Source organism: Octopus sinensis, linkage group LG7 (assembly GCF_006345805.1).
Source record: "Octopus sinensis linkage group LG7, ASM634580v1, whole genome shotgun sequence".
In the NCBI taxonomy this organism is placed as follows: Eukaryota; Metazoa; Mollusca; class Cephalopoda; order Octopoda; family Octopodidae; genus Octopus; species Octopus sinensis.
This window is the reverse complement of record NC_043003.1, coordinates 17176602-17200600: the sequence shown is the minus strand read 5'-3', so window position 1 is coordinate 17200600 and position 23999 is coordinate 17176602. Positions and strand designations below refer to the sequence as shown.

The window sequence follows — 23999 nt, the reverse complement described above, 5'->3', positions numbered from 1 at the left end:
CCACGCCGTCCCCGCGCTGCTACAGGCAACAGCTATGATGGATGAGGGAACCCCCTCGCAAATATGGGCTGATTACCTTTCTGTGCTACATTCCCAATTCCAACAAATTAATGTGTGCGTGTGTTTAAGGCCTTCTCGTTTTTCTTACCTAATTCAAAGTTTGTTACCTTTTATAGAGGTAGCCTGAACTAAGTCACGCAGGTTTTCTCGGTCTAATTCTCTTTTGTGAAAGTAACAAGATATGTTCTAGTTATAAGAAACAAGGATTTCTTGCACAGGCACTTTACTTTCTATATCTGGTGCGGGACTGAGGGAGATTATAGGTGTATGACTTTTTAATGAAGTGTAAAATAGATGCAACTGAGAACCGAAACTGTTGGGCGAAAACCGTAAGTCCCAAGCAGAGTGCAGTTATGTGGAGGCACATGGCCTAGTGGTTAGAGCAGCGGACTCGCGGTCGAGGGATCGCGGGTTCGAATCTCAGACCGGGCGATGTGTGTGTTTATGAGCGAAAGTCCTAAGCTCCACGCGGCTCCGGCAGAAGGTAATGGCGAACTTCTGTTGACTCTTTCGCCACAACTTTCTCTCACTCTTTCCTCCTGCATCTTGTAGCTTACCTACGACGGACCGGCGTGCCGGCCAGGTGGGGAACCTATACAGCCCTTATGAGCCAGGTGTGGTTCGAGAAGGAACAAACAATAGAGTGCAATTATCTCCGGATACACTGGAACTGATACTGGTTTGGAGAGCAAATTGCTACTGCATTACACTGATGTTACATTCTCTTATTTTTACAAAAACAAAAACAAAAAAGTAAAGGAAAACGTTGTAGCATCTCTTGATGAGAATTTTGTTCTTTTTGCTTTACAACAATAAAACTAAAATGAAATATAATTTAATTAGTCTTTCTTTTCTCCTTTCTTTGCGTCACGATCCCCAAGAGTCATAAGACATGATTTCAACCCGATTCCAATGGTGTATAAGTGACTGAGATCACATTGCTCCAAACTGAACGTTGGTCCGTCGCAGAGTTCCTTTTAGTCCAGAGTTCCTCAATAATTTTTTATCCATGGATCCCTTTGATTACTGTTTTATTCTGGTGGACCCCCATAAGCATTCGATGTTTAAAAACTAGTTTTATAGAAACCTGTGTAGGTTGAACTATGGAAAACGTTAGAGAAAGACACCCTGTTGTTTTTTGCAAATCATATCAATACATACATATAAAACACGACAATACATACACCTAAAGCAACAATTCTTCAGGGGCCCTAAAAATACTACCGTGGCTATCCAATTTACTGTTTTGTTGCATGGACCCCCAAAAATCTTATATGGGCCCCGGTTGAGAACCACTGCCTTAGCTTTTCTTTAAGTTCTTGTTAATATTTGTAAAATTAATGTAACTATAAGGCTAATTTTGAGATCATTGATTAAGGTAATTCATTAGTTGCGAAGATATTACAGTCCCAGAGACTCCATACATTATTTTTCGTTTATTCCCATATTCAGCTTACTCTGCGATGACTTTATAAGCAGTTTTGGTTTAGATACAACACGTCTGCACGGATCAATGAGTTATACTACTTTAACCAAAAATGCAACAAACCACAAGATTATCAAAGGAAGCAAATGAATGCCTCAAAATAGTTCTGTTTCGTTTTCATTAATAACAATACTAGGGAAATAGCCTAATGTTAGTTGTAGTTTCTTCACCCTTGTTAAAAAGCTGCCTTACATCTTACACTAAAGTTTAGAAGTTCTCTCTTAATTTTCGTGGAAACAAAGTTTAGTGAAACGAGAGTATGTAACGATCAATGGACTTTTTTTTACTGAGTATCCTAATCTGTAATTCAATAACAGAACAGCCAGTGAAATATAAGTCGGCTTAACCATTCCAACACTTAGTTTTTGGCAATGAAAAGGGCTCTTTATTTAAGGTTTTATATATAGTTACCAAATGAAGAAGATGCAGTAGCAACTAGCGGTGGCGGGGGGCTTATATGGATTAGCCCATCAGTTAGATGAAGGAAATACAGATAGAGATTACTGTATATAAAATACTCTAATACAATACTAATCTGAGAGTGATTATTGAAATATACTTATGAAAATCTTCCGTTACATTATTTAAGAAAGCAAAATTCTTAATTAGCAATCCAGCAGACAAGTGTATTTCAACAGACACATCGTTAATACGTATTCTTAAATAGCTAGAAATAGATTGTATGTAGTTCAATTTTTTCAAAAGAATCCGACAAATATGTTATATATATATATATATATATATATAAATATATATATATACACATATATACACGCACACACACAAACACACACACACACACACACACACACACACACACATATATATATACGTGTGGGGGTGCGATTGTATTATATAAATACACATATATATATCATCATCATCATCATCAAGTTTAGCCTATAGTTTAAGATATCGACCGGAAATGAAAATAAAAAATACAAAACAGCAAGAGTTACATTGAAGCAAATTACAGGTGTGCTTCAAAAAAATTAGAATATACAAAAATTAGATATTTGTTATCATTTAAGTAAAAACGTCAAAATTTCATTTGTATTAAGGCTAAATTTAAACTGATCTATTCCCAGTTTATTGTTTCCACGCAGGGATCATTGCAAAAAGAACTAGTGGCAAAAATGGAGTCTCAGCAATCAGATGATTCTATACACCTTTATTAAGATGTCATCTGGGTTTCCATCGCACCTAAGCAGATTAAGTTACCTCTTCCAATAAAGGACATTTTCTGGGGGTTAGTAAACGTAAAGAAGTTCCATCTAACTATTGAGTGACATTCTTACCCACCTCTCTATTTTTGACATGATATTCTATTATCATAATGTTTTTTGAGTGTTCAGATAGTGTTACATTGTAATAAGGGATAATGCTAATCGGACGCAACCGGAGTCGGTCAAGCCGGCGTGATCAACCTCGGCTGGGTTGCCTAGGTAAGCCCCGAAATATCTAATGACCCCCAAGAAATGTCAAGGTGCATCACACAATGTTGTAAGGAAAAATTGAGATATTAGATTTTAAATGATCCCTGTGAGGTTACCGTAAATTGTAGCTTATATCAACAAAATGCTGGATGAAAATCAATTTAGATTTTTGAGCGCGTAATATTAATTTATAATCTTGACGTTAACTGACAAAAAACATATGAGATTCACTTCAATGCAATCTTGACTTGAGACAAGAATCACAGAACAAATCTGTAGTTATTTCTTTCGGAAGAATGAAAGAGGGTGTTGTGACAACCGTGATATTTTTGTTATTGTTTTTTAACCTACGAACCCTATGAACATACAGAGAAATTACTCCAACTCAGATCGTAAAGACGGACGAAATGCCGCTAAGCACTTTGTCCAGCATGCTAACGATTCTCATTTCTTTATTGCCCACAAGGGGCTAAGCATAGAGGGGACAAACAAGGACAGACAAATGGATTAAGTCGATTACATCGACCCCCAGTGCGTAACTGGTAATAAATTTATCAACTCCGAAAGGAGGAAAGGCAAAGTCGACCTCGGCGGAATTTGAACTCAGAACGCAGCGGCAGACGAAATACCTATTCCTTTACTACCCACAAGGGGCTAAACACAGAGAGAACAAACAAGGACAGACAAACGGATTAAGTTGATTATATCGACCCCGGTGCGTAGCTGGTACTTATTTAATCGACCCCGAAAGGATGAAAGGCAAAGTCGATCTCGGCGGAATTTGAACTCAGAACGTAGCGGCAGACGAAATACCGCTAAGCATTTCGCCCGGCGTGCTAACGTTTCTGCCAGCTCGCCGCCTTTCGCCATCTACTAATAAGAACTCAAACTCTTTACATGAATCATGTGATAATAATATTCTACTTACCAAGATTCAGATTGATTGTCGCTGATACCTCTCCCAGTTTGTTCTTTGCTACCACCTTGTATGTCCCAGCATCCTCTTTGCTTACATTAAATAGATCCATGATGACATTATAGGTAGGGCCTCCTTTAGGTTCCAAGCGCATTTTCAGCTTGTCTGAAGGATTTAATGGTGTAGTTCCAAGAAACCATTTTATTTCTGGTTCTGGAGACGCTTCCAAAACACATAAGAATACGAGTTTCTTTCCCCCGTTTTCCTGCTTCAATGTGGGCTTTTGTGTAAAGCGGGGTGCTACGTCATCCCCGACACCCATCTTGGTATTTTATTATCCACTAGCCGTTGGAAACTGAAAAGAGAAAAAAAAAATCTGTTACATTCATATGACTTGTAGTTTGAATACATTTTTAAAACAATAATTCGTTTAATTGGAGGCACATGGCCTAGTGGTTAGGGCAGCGGACTCGCGGTCGAGGGATCGCGGGTTCGAATCTCAGACTGTGCGATGTGTGTGTGTGTTTATGAGCGAAACACCTAAGCTCCACGCGGCTCCGGCATAAGGTAATGGTGAACCTCTGCTGACTCTTTCGCTATAACTTTCTCTCACTCTTTCCTCCTGCATCTTGCAGCTCACCTGCGACGGGCCGGTGTCCCGTCCAGGTGGGAAACATATACGCCAAGGAAACGGGAAACCGGCCCTTATGAGCCAGGTATGGCTCGAGAAGGAACAAACAATTCTTTTAATTAGCCACAAAAATAATCGATGAAATAATGCCTATCGATCTTGGTACATAATTTCTTAAATTTCATTCACAGGGGCTACGTTTATCACTAGACAGAGCATAAAGTCAGTCTCCTTTTGGGGGGCAATTCGATTATATGGCGCTGAACAAGTTTTAAAAGATGGAAAATTGTTGTCGTTCAAACTCTGGGCTGAAAAAATAAGTCGTAAACTACTACTTAGTCATTTTTTTAAAAAGTTCGTTTGGTCAAGAGAAAAGGCAGTGCCCTTGGCCCTTCAAAGGGCCTCTAAAATTGGTGGAAGTGATTACAATAGCGATCGGCTTAAGGTAACCAATGAACCGAGTGGTGATGTTTAGCTGAGCAATGGATTAAGTCTGCCAGCCAAGTAGGTCACGGCAAGATCAAACCCAAAAGGCAACGGGGCGTGATAAATATCACAAGGCATCTGGTTTGATATTGTGATAGATTGGATGCCACGTGAATTGTTTGTCCCAATATGTGAAGAATGGAATAGTGGAACTGTCTCTCACCGACTGGATGAACGGTAACTTTGATCTCGGAGGGATTTGAACTCAGAACATCGAGAATCAAAGCAAGTAATCCAAAGTATTTATTCTATCTGGTACCCTAACGGCCTTCCAGTTTGTTGCCTTTTACTGGGATATTGTTTTTTGATTGATGCAAAGATCAGAATTCTCTCGAAGTTGCTGACATTTTAAAATTTTACATTAATTTTTGATTTAATTCTATAGAAAATAAAACACTTGTCCATGATGCCACGCTCTGGAATCGGATCTCGAACCTCGTCGTTGCGAATTGAACATTTTTAGCATTTGGCTATGCTCATGTCATCACAAAAATAGTTTCCCAGCATCCTAAAAATATCTCTTGTGACTATGAACTTGCAATTTGCAACCTGTCAGTTCGCACAAACTTATACACGATCCCCCATAAACGATCTCGTCTTACGTTGTTAAAGAATTTGTTATAATATAAGATGGTTTTGCAAAAATGTGTCTTCTACTCATAAGTATTTTTCTCTGGGGTTACCTAACTACGGGCATAATATTCACGATACACTTTCGGTAAGGGAGACGCACTAGCTGCGTAATTCTACACAAGATCATTTAAAATCTATATTAAGATTTGCTTCCTCTTCCAAGTGTAGAAATAGTGATATGTCGCGATAGTCGGGAGACAGTTACTTTTATCTTATACAGATAAACTATAAAGACATTCTTAAAATACAATACTTCTTCAATATTAATAAGAAGGAATTGTACAAGTTTGACATATACAGCTCGATACTTATAGCATTAGTAATTGGTATTTTGCTAGTTCATAGTTATATGAGTTCCTTCAAGATTGTAAACTACACTCAACTTAGAATTTCTTGGCATATATAGGAATGACTGACGGAACATGAAGATCATAATGTCTTTGTGTGGTGAAGAATCTTTGTCAGACCATGGATTGTTTGTTTCTGAACAAATTATTCATGTACTTACTTTTTTTTTAGGACAGTTATATTACCAGAGTAAAATAATTTTTTTTTCTAATTTTGGCACAACGCCAGCAATTTTGAGGAGAAAGTCGATTACCGAATATTATTTTATTGATCCAGAAAGGAAGAAATGGAAGGCATTTGAACTCGGGACATAAAGAACCACGGAACATTTTATCAGGCCCTCTAATGATTCTGCTAGATTGGAAAATTAGCAAAATCAGATACTTGAAGCTTGACTTGATATTTATTTTTATACACGTGAAGTCAATATTAAGGCAACCTCAACCTTGGTAAGCTGATAAAACTGAAACGGGTTTAGAGAGGAGCTATCGTACAGAGAGTTGTTAAAATTCATTACTAGCTCAACTGATTTGAATCTGCCAGTTTCCTGTCGATTTCATTACCACAACACTTAATTATCAATACCTATTTCTTTACTACCCACAAGGGGCTAAACACAGAGAGGGCACACAAGGACAGACAAACGGATTAAGTCGATTACATCGACCCCAGTGCGTAACTAGTACTTATTTAATCGACCCCGAAAGGATGAAAGGCATAGTCGACCTCGGCGGAATTTGAACTCAGAACGTAGCGGCAGACGAAATACTGCTAAGCATTTCGCCCGGCATGCTAACGTTTCTGCCAGCTCGCAGCCTTTTAATTATCAATACCGTGACTTGGGAGTACCTTAGGGCAAGGTATTTCAAAGTGGGTTCTGAAAAAAACCCAGGGTCCTTTGAAAATATTTCTAGGATTCTGTGAAATATGATCTTTCTTTATAAAATTTAATTAAAGTCTATAATATAAAACACATGATATCCATTATATTAAAAAGAATCAGCCATTTTCTCTCTGGTACTGCTTTTGTTTCATTGAATGTTTTATTGAAATGAAGGTAGTATAGGGGCATCCGTAAAATATAGGTGTGGGTTTCGCGACTTTTGGAAAATTGCTTAGTGATTTCTGCGCCAAAATGTTTTTTTGGGAATTTGGGAACGGCTGCTTAGATGATAGCAGAAGAAATTTGTGAATTCCTAATCTTACTTTCTTGACTTACTTTCTTTACTTATCTCGATCCTATGAACAGACGATTGCAATACGATTATGGTATCTTAATATCAGCAGTCCGACCACTCCTTGACTTGACACAGTAATTATTACGGAAGACAACGATAAGATGTGTCTACGGACGTAGTAACGTAGGAGTGAGCAGGTATGCAAGCAATTTCTCGTTTATTGACTGTGGTGGGTGATGATCAATGGTTTTGTGAAAGAATCGCATGGATCGTAGATTTAGTCCGACCTCATACAAAACACATGCATGCGCGCACACATAAACACACGTACGTATGCCGTGATGAATGTGAGTGTGTATGCGCGTATTTGTGTGCGTGTGTGGTAAGAGAGAAAGAGAGAGAGAGAGAGAGAAAGAATGAGGGAGAGAAAATGAGGAAGAGAGAGAGAAAGAATGAGGAAGAGAGAGAGAAAACATGCGACAAAGAGGAAGAACTAGATTCTCTCCCGGAAGCTGCATGACAAATTCATTGAGGCTAAGCAATATTTGTAATCAGTAATTTGTGGGTTTTTCATTACAAAACTACAGTACTATTTCCGATTCAGTTAGCTGCATTTCATGCAAAAATATTATAATCTTTTTATAACCTAAATGAAGCCAAAGATGAACAGCTCGTCATTATATTATGTTTAAAATCCTTATTAACGTATTAGAATTTACTAATGTGGTTACCAAACCTAAAATAATTTTTATAACATCTAAATATTTCAAATCATAAGCAAGCAATTTACTGTACATGATTTCGTAAATCATAATGTCTAGGCAATATTACTTCGATTTTAAAAAATAGTTTAAACTTATAATCTATTTCAATTATTCTTTTCGTAACCTCCGGTACCACATTTTTTTTCTAATACACCCACTGCTTCTTTGCATTTGAAAATGGCCTAGTAACATTCGTTTTGTCTTTACGTTCTGAGTTCGAATTCTGTCGAGGTCAACCTTGCCTTTCATCCTTTCGGGGTCTATAAAATAAGTACCAGTTGAGCACTGGGTTCGAAGTAATCGACTAGCTAAAAATTTCGGCCTTGTACCTATAGTAGGAAAGATTACTGTTGTTATTTCAAGTCTTGTACCTATATTAAAAAAGTTATTATTGTTAAAATTTTCAATCTCAGAATATATATATTTTTTTATTACTCTGTAACTTTATCATATGAATATCAAGTCCTGCTGTCTTTTAAGCGGTAGTGTAGGATACAAGAAAAATAATTAAGATAGATAACAGTCGATTTCAGCACACGAGTTGCGAAAAAATAACACAAGAGAAATGAAAAAATTTCTTCAACTTTGTAAGTTGTATTCGCTTGTGTATTACCTTCGCATATGTTGCAAAATTTAATTTAATTTCATAAGTTTAATTTGGTTTTTCAATTCAACATTCTTAGCATTTTCTTTTAATTTAATATCGAGACGTGTTCTTGCCAGAGAGAAACGAATGAATCATCCTGCCTGTGCTTCTGCATCTTACCTTTGTACATAAACGGTATTGAAAGCGTTCTGATCACATTTCTTATAGTTCCTCCTGATTTAGAGATCTGCTTTGTCTGCTACTAAAAGCTAACGACACAGACAGCTGGGATATTAAATGTCAAAATTTCAAGTACCAGAAAGGCTGTTAAATCTCCCACCCGAATCAGATTCGCCGAGCTCATGTATACGTTTGCATGTTCTTAAAATAACAATTAAGCAGAAGTAAGCGATTGTTTTAATTTACTGCTTATTTATGAGATATTTTCATAGTTTTTTTTTTTCTCTCTGAAATATGTAGTTTATAAAATAGGTATGTAATATATGCTTATTAATAGAGACGATCATTCTTGTATTTATATAGAGGTGATAGATATTAATACAGTGTCTTCCATAATTTCTTCCGTGATATTGTTTCTAGCATTCTTTAGGTCATGAGTACTCCAGTTACACAAAGCTCTAGCTGGAGCTACTCAGAATTGTAATAATATTTTGTATATTCCATAAGTCAGGAAACAATTTTGCTAATTTAAAATCGCGCTGGTACATACCAAATGGATCACAAACAATACTAAATAAAAAAAAAAGTTGCTCTATACATGTATAGAGAATAGAGTCTTTTAGATTAGATTTGAACATTCTGCTAATGTGTAAAATACGATTTAGGCATATCATGAAATCTTGCTAATACCTGTAATGTACAATGTCATACCAAACTTATTCAATTAAAGTTTATCATATTTTAATATGTAAGATCAAAATAGATTAACAATTGCAATGGAACCTAACGGCAATTTTACCAACAATATTCATAAGCTACGTTATAAAGGTGTGGAGGCGCATGGCTTAGTGGTTAGGGTGTCAGCATCATGATCGTAAGATTGTGGTTTCGATTCCTGGACTAGGCGACGCGTTGTGTTCTTGAGCAAAACACTTCATTTCGCGTTGCTCCGGTCCACTCAGCTGGAGAAAATGAGTAACGCTGCGATGGACTGGTGTCCCGTTCAGCTGGGAGACACATATGCCATTGAAACCGGGAAACCGGGCCCATGAGCCTGGCTAGGCTTTAAAAGGGCGCACTTATTTATTATTACGTTATAAAGACATCGTTTCTTCTATAGTATCGAATTAACGCCTTTTCTGTCATTTGGAACGGTAACGTCTACTCGATTGCAATGCACCAAATACTTTTTTCCTGAGGAATGCAAACAATTCAAGGCAAACCGAATCTAGCTCTCAGTTTCGATTCCAAATTGAAACTGCTTTATTGATTGCCCTAATGCCTCCAGGAAAGGAATAAAAATGGGAAGTTAATAGTTTCTCATTAAGTATCATATTTATGTAGCATGGTTTTATTTCTTTGTAAATTAAATTAACAATTAAAATAAATTAAATTTGAAAGTGAAAGTTAGATGATGTTCGTTGAGTAGATATTATATTTGTCTATCTATGCATGCGCGCACACGCACACACGTACACACACACACGCACGCACACAAGCACACCCACACACTCATACACATGTACGCACGAACACACATATATTAATGAGAGAAACCGTTTCCATAATTAATCAGAAACATTTTTAAATGGTTAATTACTTTATTGGCAATCACTAAACATTGGAGGCGCGTGGCTTAGTGGTTAGGCTGTTGGACTCATGATCGTAAGAGTGTGGTTTCGATTCCTGGACCGGGCGATGCGTTATGTTCTTGAGCAAAACACTTCATTTCATGTTGCTCCAATCCACTCAGTTGGCAAAAATGAGTAACGCTGCGACGGACCGGCGTCCCGCCCAGATGGAGGAATTTATACGCCACTGAAACCGGGAAACCGGCCCTTATGAACCTGACATGGCTCCAGAAGGAAACACACAATCACTAAACTACTCTGGTTTACTCGTTTCAAAATAATAATAATAATAATAATGAAATTATTGTATACAGTGCTCAGGTACACCACAACTTGTCAGAAAGTGCGTATAAAGTGTATGCAGTAATATACAAATGTCTGGAAAGCGAAATTCAACTTTATAGTAACTCGAGGCTAATCCGACTTAACCCATTGCTTACTCATAAACTACACCTAATCCTGTTACCAGATCTCAGAAGATTTAGAACTTCATGTGTTAATGCTGACTTAGTCAACATGATTAATGTCAACTTCATGATTAATATGATTAATATTGACTTAGTCAAAATGAATTTTATCAAGTAACATTATAATTCCAGATCGTAAATCAAGAAGTTTACCACCAAACTTCAAAATGAAATAAAGTTTGATAATATCCTAATAGTTTTAATCTTCTTGTTCATATAAAGTATCCTTACGAGACAAAAGGTATCATTTCTGGCCAAGAATTACTTTTTAGCGCTAAGGGATGAGCTTCGTTGTATAAATGAAGACCGTATAAAATTCCAGAACCTGTTTTCGAATCTTGGTTACCATTTTATTCCACTCACGTCATTAGTGTCCTTGAGAGAAGATTAAATAGTATAATCTCTTGTTTTTTTTTTACTTGGTAAATGTGTCTTTTATTTCTTTATTTTTTGCGATAAGTTTCAAGAACCAAGATGTGACGAAATAGAATCCATACGAGCGATAACATTTTACATATACCTATTTCTGACTGTTACACTTTTATAGAAAATAATCCAAATAAATGTTTGATAATGTGAACATAGCATCCATACATAAATAGTCACACACGCATTTGTATACACACAAATGCAATCAGACGCGTTCATGCGTTTCGTAAAAGGCAATTAATACTTTTAAATAAATGAAAATACATCCAACATTCTCACGAACAGTGATATCGACAGACTAACTAAAACTAAAGCAATAAATAAATAAATCCGGGCATCATGGTGTAACTTTGCTAATTTGATAGTAAAAAAGGTCCAGAAATGAATTCATGAAACAGATATGTTTACATGAGGTTAGTAACCGACGCCTCACTGTATTATAACATTTTCTGACCATAAAACGGTTGGTCAATTACGTTTAAACAGAGTTCAACAAACGGAGCACACTTCTTATTAACAAAAGATTATATATTTATATTTATACTATGAGATGGATAATGGCACCGACATAGATAAGGTGAGATGTTCATCTTGAAACAGCGAACAGCATATCACCTCACACATTGAAAGATATATATCCTTAACATACAAGAAAAAGAGATAGCTTGTAAGTATCTTATAAAACAGTGAAAATGATACATTGTGATAATAGATATCGTTGTATCAAACCGGCATAGATGCAGACATTATCAGTAGTTTCCCCTCAAATGTCACCACCTTACTTCATGTTTAAGAGGCATGATGTATGCGTGAATCATCTTCAAATATCATTCGTATGACTCTTACTTCTCTGGAAGAATAGAAGAAATCAGCAAATATGGAGGTAGCGAATCCTTTGGTAACATATTGATGAAATATACCAAATATCTTATAAATAAAATAGAATATAACGCTTTTAACTACCCCTATTGCAAAATGAGAGTCTAGTCTAGAATGCTTTCGTTTCGCCATCAAACATCACTTGAAAAGGTCCGAAAAGGCAATGATATACTATGAGAAGTCATTATTACATATAATGTTACGTAGGAAAAATTGATCTATCGCAAAGATTTTAGGCATCATAAAATTGGAATGCGCATTTAAAAAAATACAAATAATAAGAGGAAAATTTCAATAAAACAGCGCTTGAAGCACAACCGACCAGACATTGTTTTCCGGGACATAAAGCAAACGTCAGTTTCTGTTTTAACAAACATGTTTCGTTCGTTGTTACCGTCAATATTAGCAGTGAACTTGAAAGGAACGTTAATTATATTTTGTCTATGTGGTTTCATTCGTAAAATATAGTAAAAGTTGTATTATTACTTTAGAAAACGTTTACAAAAGATCTAAAAATATCGGTTTCTCCTAAAATAGCAAAATTTTACTTGATTCATATTGATTAAAGAAATCAGCGGATTCGTTCACGAATGAGCAACTGTTAAGAAAAAACTATAAAACATTTAGCAAACTTTTCATTTGTAGGAACACAAAATGTGTATTTGGACTTTTACGTATCCATATATAAATATATACACCTATAAACATAAGCATAATCTAGTATCACTTTTGGCATAAAAATCGTGAAGAACAACACAACAGTATGGAACGTTGTACAGTTGCATATGCGTTGTAGAATGTTAGCTTGGTTTCTATATAACATGTTTTCCTCCCATACGTTCCTATTCCAAATGACAATGCTATTTTCTTGATAATATTATTTCTATGATGTAATAGCCTGGTAACTTGCCAATAGAGGTCAAGTCTTGTGCAATAAAATTTACCAGATGCAGACTTAGAAAAGGCTTGAGTTATTTTAGACAGTTTCTGAATATCTAGCATCAAACATGCGAAACCCAAGCGCTTTACAAAATTTGTACGTCAGGTCTTTCTACGTGTAACAAGTTCTTACAACAAATCATTGATTGACTTGACACGAAGACACTAAATTTTATTGAGAGTTTACAGACGTAAAGGAACATTTGAGCTGAATGTAGAATTTGGAAACGTCAATGGCCTTGGAACCGAGTTGGATTTCTGATGTAAAGTAGGTATCAAAATGCAATGAAGATAATTAAGGTAATTAAATGCGATTCTTTCTATGTTTGTTCCTTTATTTCTATCCTACTTCATCTTTTTGCATTATTTTCTTTTTATCTGATGCCGACGTTTTGTATGAATAAGTTTATAGTAATTCCAGCATTAGAACAATCCTGCCAATTATATTCTTTGTTTTGTTAACTTACATTTTCTTTTGTGAATAAAACAATGAATTGGGTATTACTAGATGCTAATTCTCTTAGAAATACGATAATGAATAATTGGTCAGTCTTGTTCTAACTTCTTGAGCCAACTTCATGTCTTCCTTTACATAAAGTGGGAATATTTACGAGCATTTTTCATAAGTGTTTTAGGACCCCTTTCTTAGACTCCCCAGTTATGCCTTGTATATTGTACGTATGTGTTAATCAACATTGCTTACAATCTCTGACTGAATGCCAAGTACAGCAGCCGCTTATACGCAATCTCTTCACGTGGAAGAATGCTTCGCAGACAAGAAGTACAACATTCTTGTAAAAGGAAGATTTAGATATAATAGCATAGCTTCCCCAATAACGGCATGGCTTCCACTACAACGGTATGATTTCCATAAAAACGGCATGATTTTCACAATGAAAGCATGGCTTCCACAAGAACGGCATGGCGTCCACAATGACGGCTTGACTTCCATAACAATGGTATGACTTGTGCAATAAAGCCATGGTTTCACATAAAGAGTATAGAGTCCACAATCTCTCATCAGATAGGATAAGATCAGATTAGCTTCAGCAAGATTTTAAATTGATGCTCTTATTCAAATTAGGTCTATACGACTGAGCAGTTACTATTTTTGTAACTAACTTTCAGTAAGAATGGTTGTAATTTACAGGCTATCAATTCTTATCCAAAATCGTATCTCAAAGCTCATTAAGAATCTTTGCCAAGTGAAAAATTGTTAGCCACCCTAAAATTTCAAACAGCAATTTTTCGGGCACCTACATATTTGCCTTTCTAAATTGAATACCAGCAGAGGTAATACTTTCTTCAGATTGTTCCAGCTGAGCAGGCTGCTGATTTGTAAAGTTTCCGATTGTGTAGTCATATCCAGTGTTCAAGTATGCCACCTATTTTAATACAAGTCTACTGATTCTAGTTTGTATTCAATGTACGAGGTCTAAATTTCTATGAAAGGCTTCGAATGACCCGTCCTTGTATTTTTGTATCGTCTACCTGGATGTTTTGTTGTCCCGTTTTGTATCACCTAGTTGTCCAGATGTTTTGCGTTCTTGTCCCATTTTGTATTTTATTTTATATAAACATATATGACTACATATAAAACATCAATATATATATTTTACTTGCGCCCTTAGCCTCAGCTTCTATGGCGTATAAGTGACCGAGATCACAAGTTCGACTTGAACTGGACGCCGGTTTATTGCAGAGTTCAAGGCCATCAGTTTTGAAGGCAAGCGACAAGACGACTACATCGATCCTAGTGCTTGACTGGTACTTCATTTTATCGAAAGAATAGATGAAAGGTAAATTTCAACTCTCCAATGTTAAACGCGAGCAAAACATTTCATTTCACGTCGCTCCAGTCCACTCAGCTGTAAATTAGTGACCCTGCAGTGGACTGGTGTCCCGGTCACGGAAAAGGTTATAATCTCGATTACTTATTCGCCATGTAAACCGTGTACCCGCCCCTTTAAATCCTACAACTGTAGAGAGTGATGTCCAAGGATTGACGACGAGGGAGAAGGACAATGTAGTGTCAGACAGTATTACCTAATTTAGTTGTTCCCAACGAACGGTCAGCCCTATATTTGCGCGAAATTGCAAAATAATGATATACTTTTTACATCTTATTTATAGAAGATATAAATATAAATATATATGTATATATACATATATATACATATATATATAAACAAATGTATATATATATATATAATGTGAATATATATATATATATATATATATATATATAAGCAAATATATATAAATAAGTAAATATATATATAAACAAATATATATAAATAAATGAATATAAATAAATATATAAATATGAATAAATAAATATATATATATACATATATACATATATATATAAATATATGAATAAATCTCTCATCTCTCAAGACAATAAACATGTCTTTTTCTTTAATGGCATGTCGACTTTGGAGAAATTCCTGACTCTTGAGATTATCTCCCCTTCTCATATGGAATCGGCCTAGATTGCCATCCAACTTATCATAACACACCCTCTGGAGATGGAAATTGTTTTAATAAACCAAGAACTTATGTCGAATGGTATTTTATACACTTGTATTTGTCTAATATTGCATTACATACTTTAGGAAGATGAAATTAATTTGGACATATTGAGTATATCTTATTTGTACTTTATTACATAATTGTAAAGTACCTATTTCTTTATTACCCACAAGGGGCTAAACACAGAGGGGACAAACAAGGACAGACATAGGTATTAAGTCGATTACATCGACCCCAGTGCGTAACTGGTACTTAATTTATCGACCCCGAAAGGATGAAAGGCAAAGTCGACCTCGGCGGAATTTGAACTCACAACGTAACGCAGACGAAATACCGCTAAGCATTTTGCCCGGCGTGCTAACGTTTCTGCCAGCTCGCTGCCTTAATTGTAAAGTACCGTTCCGTAACTAATTTTGGATGCTGAGGCACCTTATATAGTGTGACGTGAGGAAAAGAAGCTGGTTACGTCTGTCCCAATGCGCCGCTGGCCACAACTGAATTAACATCTTTAGAGAGAATAAATTGATGCTAAAATATTTCGTGAATATAGTAATGCAAGCAAAACAGAAATTGAAAATAAATCACCACAAATTCAAAATAATCACAAAATTGGACCACTGACTCATACTCTACAACACTCGCCGCTTAAATATTGACTATTACGAAACTAAATTTTGGTATTAACTTAGCAATATCATATGTTAACATGCTATGATGGATTCATTAGGTTTCCAAGTGCTTAGCTTTCATCCACTACCTTCATCATATGGATTACAGCATATAGAAAAATATGCATATAGAACCTAACACACACACACATACACCTGAAATAGACTTCATGGTCCTAATATGATAAATAATTTATGAAGTCGTTAGTATTTTGTGTGTGTGTCCAGTTAGTGGTTCAATATTCTATCCTTCGTGTCATTTCACTATGACTGCTCACATAAACGTAAGACCATATATAAAGACTTCTTTAAAAAAAAATCTAGTAGAATCTTCAACATGTAAATTAAATGCTGGGACTCGGGTCATTTGATTATTTCAAAGAGATTATTTCAAGAAAATGCGATTAGACAAATGAGTGATGTTTTTATTTAGAAATGGAGATATAGATATAACACATCTGTTCAATTGAAGTGTGACAATGAATGTTCAAACAAATAGAGGACGCTGTAGGAATTCTAAAAGCTTATAACTCCAAACAAAATTAGATATTATTTGTAGCGAATGGTCTACTATTTGAGCATAGGGCATTTCTTTCTTTTGATACGTTCTAATATTTGATTGAGTACAGCTGGAACATCGCATCACCTAGTAAGCTCTGGTACCGCAAAGAAGTAACCTTTATAAAAAGCAAGTAACTTTTAGATCGCAAAAGGAATCCAGATTATCTCTCAGTATTTGTAACTTCAGATTCTGCCTTCGCATTTAATGAACGGAACCTAATTTTGTAGATAACTACATGTATGTATTTGTGTACGAGATGGATTTCCAGACATGACAGAGAAATCAAGACTGTATGGAGATTGTTATGTGGTTTACGAACAGTCGAATTAAAGTGTTCCTAAAAGGGAACTAATGTTTTTGATTTGTTCGTACATATTACTTTAACTCCTTTTCAGAATATATTGGAGAGTTTAGTTAATGAAAGATATGTTTGTGAGAGCTTTAATGTTTACGACCGAGTGTTGTTTTTGATTGGGTGAGAAAGAAGATAATGAGAGAGAAAGGGAAATAGAGAGAAGATATATGTGATGGCGTTACCAATGTATAAATGTGAACGTTTTCTTTTAATGTAGCAACAAATACCGACGGGTACTGGCTATTTTTGCCTTAGGAAAGAAATTAACATGGTATTTTTCTTCTTATTTCAAAAGCAAAGAGAAACTAAGCGGGCGGTTAACAGTTTCTAAATGGAAACATTAGCATCAATACACGAAATAAGTTTCTACCGACCAACTGGAAAGTTTTGAGAATGTAGTAAGATATTGTGTTTTATACAGGATATAAGCTACAGCTCACACCGCACTTTAATGAATGTAGATCAGGAATGCTTCTAAATAGCACTTCACCTAAGCTTTTTCCCATCTGTAGAAAATTAGGAAAACTGTGCTGACGATTCTCAAAGAAAAACCAAGATTGAGTGGATAAAACGTTAATTTCTCAGTGGAAAAAAATCATGTATTTATATCTTGCCTTCAGTGCTGTGGTATGGGAGAACAAGCACAAGCACATAGACACACACACACACACACACACACACACACACACACACACACATATATATATATATATATATAACGGGCTTCTCCACAGTTTCCCCTCCCCAAATTCACTCAGAAGTTATTAGTCGGCCCTGCGGATTATAGTAGGAGACACTTGCCGAAGGTATCACACGGGGGGACTGAAACCGAAACCGCATGGTGGCAAAACGAGCTTCTTAACCATACAGCCATATTTTCCGGTCTTAATCTACTAAGCTGAAAGTGGTTACCGGTGGCGGAACGATAATCTGGTAAATCACAAAGGATTGTTTGGATGATAATCTAACTCCATCTAGTCCAAATTTAGCATTATACACGTTTAACTATTAATTTATCAATAGGGAAGCTGCACCCAAGATGAATTCCGAATTCTTTGAATGCTACTGAGATTTAGAACACCCCTCACACACACACACACTCTCACACACACACACTCTCTCACACACACACTCTCACACACACACACTCTCACACACACACACACACTCACACTTCGCCCCCTCTCTCTTTCTGTTACTCTTTCTCGCATAACATGACTATGCTCCGTCTTGCATTACTAAACTAAATTATATACAGGTGTTGGTTAGATGAGAAACGATAGCATCTACATAAGAACATTTTTTGTTTTTGTAAGCGATATGCATGTGACTATATATATATCACAAGCTAGAATATTAAGGAAATATTGGATTTTCATGTCTCATAGATATCATGCGGGTGAAATTACAACTTGTTCTTTTTACAGGGATGCAATAAGATATGTCATCCATGTATTTCAAACGATTTCAATGACACCTTTTGAATCGAATTTTTTTTTCTGGAATAAATAATGGCTTTCACCTTCAGATATTCGGGAACTTATCTTTTTTCTATTTGAGCTTACCAAAAGTTAGAATAATCACTTATTGAGCTTAATATTGGCATCGTCGACATATTTTACAAGATTAAATTGACCCATCTACTTAATTAGTACTGAATTATAACGATCCGGAAAGAGTGGAATGCAAAGTACTTTTTAATGGTCTTTAGCGTCTTGATTTGAACCCAGATCATCAGGGCCCAGAAATAAATATTTTAAGCCATCTTGACATTTGCTCTACAAATTATACTAATCCGCCATCTTAAATTCAACCAGTTTGCTAGTAATTCATATTGCAGCGTTTTCCTATACATGCTGTCTTCTCCCTCGCCTTGCGTGACAATGGCGTAGCTTGTGTCTATACCGCTCGAGGCAGCCTTGAGTTTGCTACCCCCGCCGTGCCCTCAAGCTTATGCAGGCTTATGTACAAAACCAACAGCGCCGCCTCCATAAAAGTATCCACCTCCTCGCCCCTTCACCGGCAGTGTTACTGCTGTGTGAGGTCATTCAACCCCAAGTACTTTTTTAAAATATCGTTTTATAAAATGTTCCTTATTCGATGAATTCTAATTTTCACTAAAGAAAGATTTGGGGGAGAATTAACTGAATATACTGCCAGGCATAAAGACAACCAAATCAAAAGACCCAGTCTTTGGTGAGGTAGCATTCTTATAGTTGAGAATAAAATATCTTACATTGATTTAAGTGCAAATACTTATACTGAATTGATAAAGTTAATTGAATGTAGCCCAGTATTTCATTAAGATATCGACCCCGGTGGAAAAAATATAAAGGGACGCTACTGGTTAGAGCAACGATACTCCGTCTGTCAGTTTACCGTTTCTGTCATTCCATCATCCTTCTTATTGTTTTAATCGTATAGAGTACTGTATTTTTATAATTATTTGCAATTATGTGAACTTGAAAAGCAACTGACATTAATTATTCATAATTTCGAATCTAATTGAATGTTTACTATATAATTTGCATAATGTATCTTTCTATGAGGAAGTTAGTTCACCCAAGAATCTGTTTACATAATAATCAGTTTACAAGCATAATGAATTTTGTAGTAAAAATGAGCCTTTCTAATAATCCTTTCTACTACAAGCGCAAGGCCTAGAATTTGGGGGTAAGGGATTAGTCGATTTAATCCACCACAGTGCTCGAATGGTATTTATTTTATCGACCCTGAAAGGATGAAAGGCGAAGTTGATCTCGGCGGAATTTGAACTCAGAACGTAAAGCCAGAAGAAATGCCGTTAAGTATTTTACCCGGTGCAGAACTGTTTTTGCAAGTTCTCTGCCTCTAAGTGTTTCTAATATTACAAGGAAGCAAAATGTATATCCCTTAATAAGGGAATATATATTGTATTCAGTAAGTAAGCGAACCCCAACTTTTCGGCTTCTTGAGTTCTTTATAAAAATGCTTTAGAAAATAATTATGAAAGAATTCGTCGTCGATAATATATGCCACAGAGTTTGAAATAGCTGACATCAAAGGGGAATTAATCCTTTGATAAGAAACATACTACATCGATTACTATTGGTTTCAAATTTTGGCACAAGACCAGTACATTCGTACATCGACCCCAGGGCTCAACTGGCACTTATATTATCGATCTCGGTAGAATTTGAACCCCAAACATGAAGATAGACGAAATGCCGATAAGAATTCTACCCGGCGTGCGAACAATTCTGTCAGCTCGATGCCTCAGTGACTCGATTAATATTGGTTTAAAATTTTGGCACAAGGCCAGCAAGCCCCGGGTAGGAATTAGTCGGTTACATCGACCCCAGTGCTTAACTGGTACTTATTTTATCGACCCCGAAACGATGAAAGGCAAAGTCGGCCTAGGAAGAATTAACTCGGTAAATATTAAAACTACATAGTTATGAAAATCGAGTGCAGTTAGAATTATCTGTCTATAATCGAAGGTAAATTTAAATCTGTTAAGTTCATTTTATTAACTTGATTACTAGAATATTAATTAATTCTCCTTTAATGACAGTTACCTAAAAAAATTGATTTGGGAATAGAATCTCTGTGTAACTTAATTCTTAAATAAATCAGTCAAAGATAGAAAGAAAAGTAATCTAGTATGAAAATGCACAGCACATTTTACGAACCAAAAGTAGTCGAAAATTATTCTCTTCCTACAATTGTGATTGTAAAGCAGTATGGTCTGTCTGCTATGTAAAGAAGCTGTCACTGCTGTCAGCAGTTGTATATGTGGCGTGAAAAGCATCCAAGTATTACATTCTATAATTTTTCAATTCTTACTCTAAATCAATACAAGGTTATCCAAATTGTTATTTTAAAAATTCAGTGAAATTATACTTCCAAGTTTGAATTAAAAATAAGAAATTACGACGTAAAAGTTAATGGTTTCTAATTTAGCTACAATGCCAACAATTTTGAGGGGAGGGGTTAAGTCAATATCATCGACTTGAATGGTACTTATTTTATCGAACACGAAAGGAGGAAAGTTAAATTTGACCTCAGCAAGATTTGAACTCAGAATCTAAATGACGTGCTAATGATTCTGCCATATCGCCGCTAAATTAATAGCAATAAAAATTGAAGGTATTGGTTTATTTCTTAAAGTATTTCTTTTCTACATAAAATTTAGGGCTAGTAAGGTGGCGAGAATCATTCCAACACGGGAAAATGCTTCTAAGCATTTTGCCCGTCTTTATGTTCTGAGTTCAAATTCCACCGAGGTCGACTTTGCCTTTCATCCTTTCAGGGTCGAATAAACAAATGCCAATTGAGCCCTGGGTGTCGATGTAATTGACTTACTATCGTCCGAAATTGCTGGCCTTTTGCCAAAATTTGAATCCAATATTTGGAGCTAGTTATCTTCATATGGATTTCTTTGGGGTTCGTTATTGGTATCAGCTTCCTTATTTTATTAAAAAGTCTCTTCAGTTTATGATTTGTTTAGCATTTTTTATCTGCTTTCCAAAAGTGGATTATTTGGCCAGCAGTGCACACATTTTTCTCATTTATTTCTTAATTTTTCTTTCCCTTGAGATAAGACCAGATTCGTGGACTGATTTGAAGTTAGTATTTAAGTCATACATATGTTATCGACCAAAAAGAGATAACAGTTGGAGTTTGCGAGATTTTAAAAATAAAATTTATCAGGGTAAAACTAAGTATGATACTTTTATTTACGCCAACCTGATACCTATATTTTTACCTCTACAATACCATTAGCATCAAAGTCTATTGTGCGTTGATAGATTTGAAGAATGCCGCATTTACTGCTTAGAATATTTAGTTCAGTTCCTCGAAATTGAATTTACATCTCACAGGGTAGATGTTATCTTTCATTTCTCTGAGGTTGATAAAATAACTGAAGGTAATATAATGAAGTTGAATTAATGGACTTAATTACTTCCATACACAAATTGGCCTTGTGCCAGAGTACCTTATCTTTAATGATGTTAATTGTCCTAGCATATTATACATTTTTCAGAGATGACAGGATGAACTCATAGCATCTGGAAAGGATTTACGACAGAAGGCGACAAAAGTGGACGATAAATTGTTGACTAGCCCCAGGTCATCTCTGATAAAGAAAACATTGACCAATCTGACTTTTGTGTATAACTAAGATTACATGGTTGTAACACGTCCATCCATTTTAAGACATTAGAATTGAAAAAAAAATGGTTGCTATTTCTAACCGGTTAACCACACTCTTACTGGTGTTAAGGATGGTTTAATGTATGAATTTTCATACGCTTGAAATAAGCAGGAAGTTATAAAGGTTTCCAGAATAAAATATTCCAGCTTGTTTTGATATCAGGTCCATACAGAATGCTGACAGGTAGGAAGGGAATTCAGGAAGATATTTTAAGTGAGGTGGGGGTCAGATTAAATCTAAAGGTTTGAAATCGTGAAGACGATCTCGGCAATACAGTCTTAAAACGGTACTTCAGCTAGAATGCTTTTAAATACATTCGAATATTGTGTGTATGAACGAATTCTGTTGTAACTTCGTCCTGGACCTGTATAAAATCTGTACGTTTTGTAATGTTATGGGAGAAAATTTTGAAGAAAAAAGTGAAAGAAAATAGATTATGTGAAAATATTAAATTCGCTCTCTCCTAAATATTATATCTTTAAGCAAGGTTTACAAATATTTTATAGATAAACTAACCGTAGTTTAAATGATATGAAAGTGTTTAATGGCATATATATATCATTTGATATAACCACTCACATATTTATGTTTGTATACAGGTGTATATAAACACATTCAGATACATGGATACATTTATCCATTTGCCTAATTTCTATCTTTTTTTTTTACAGCTGGAGGATTAAAATTTTGTAATAAAATTACTTGGAATGAGAATGAGGGAATTGAAACGATAACGCCATTCACTTGTTGCAAATTTATATACTTTTATGCCATTTCATTGCTCTAGCAATATTTCCAGCTAATTTTTCGTCTGTGGCAAATTTCCAGAATATCTAGTTTCGTATTTGCTTCATTCCATATTACAAATGCGGGTACATAAGATTATTCTAACTTTTTAAAACATGATAGCCGATAAATGGTGTTTCTTCATCTGGTATCTTGTCACGGTGGAATTTGAAAGGATAAGCAATGTGCTTAGTCTTAGCATCCTATCCATTTTTTGGTGGGGCGGGCTTCTTCTAGCAGAGGTAAACATTTATCAATCTTTAAAATATCTCTGATTTTGAGGTAAAGACAAACACAGATCTTTATATTAATTTCATTGGATTATGATATTATATTTATTTAGCGTTTGATATTATAAGAAATATTACACAGGATTGGAAGTAAAGAAATCCATCATAATAATTTATCGAGCGAAAACGTCTATCTTCATTTGCTATTATAAAAATTATAAAGGTAAATAAGAAAATTCTATCTAGTGTTTCAAAATAAGAAACCCAGCTGCACACTGTACCTATCACATTTCCCTTATAAAGGTAGCGAATCTACATGCGCGGAGTACTAATCAGACATCATAGTTACTAGCAGACTGAAAGTGGCTGTGTGTGTGAGTGAGGGGGAGGTATGTATGTGCGTGTATGTGTATGTACATTTGTGTATGTGTGTGTGCTTGTGTGGGTGAAATACCGATTACATCATTACCACAAACATTTTTTTTTATTGTTTAGGTAAATCTATAATTTTATTTGGCACTTTACTTTTAGTCTGTCACCAGCAAAGATTCTGCAAGACTAATATTCTTGTTAGAAAGTATCTTAAAGGATTAAATAATTTACCTATACAGATTTAA

The 23999-nt window shown here is 35.4% G+C and overlaps 1 protein-coding gene across 1 annotated transcript in view; it reads right to left on the bottom strand.

The window, feature by feature from the left end:
* Positions 1 to 23999, bottom strand: part of LOC115213975 (twitchin) — a 280495-nt gene that overhangs the window by 254017 nt on the left and 2479 nt on the right. Inside the window, exon 2 of the mRNA XM_036504380.1 lies at positions 3911 to 4253. Within this exon, the coding sequence (XP_036360273.1) occupies positions 3911 to 4220 (310 nt within the window). The 5' untranslated portion in view covers positions 4221 to 4253. The remainder of the gene's footprint in view (positions 1 to 3910; positions 4254 to 23999) is intronic.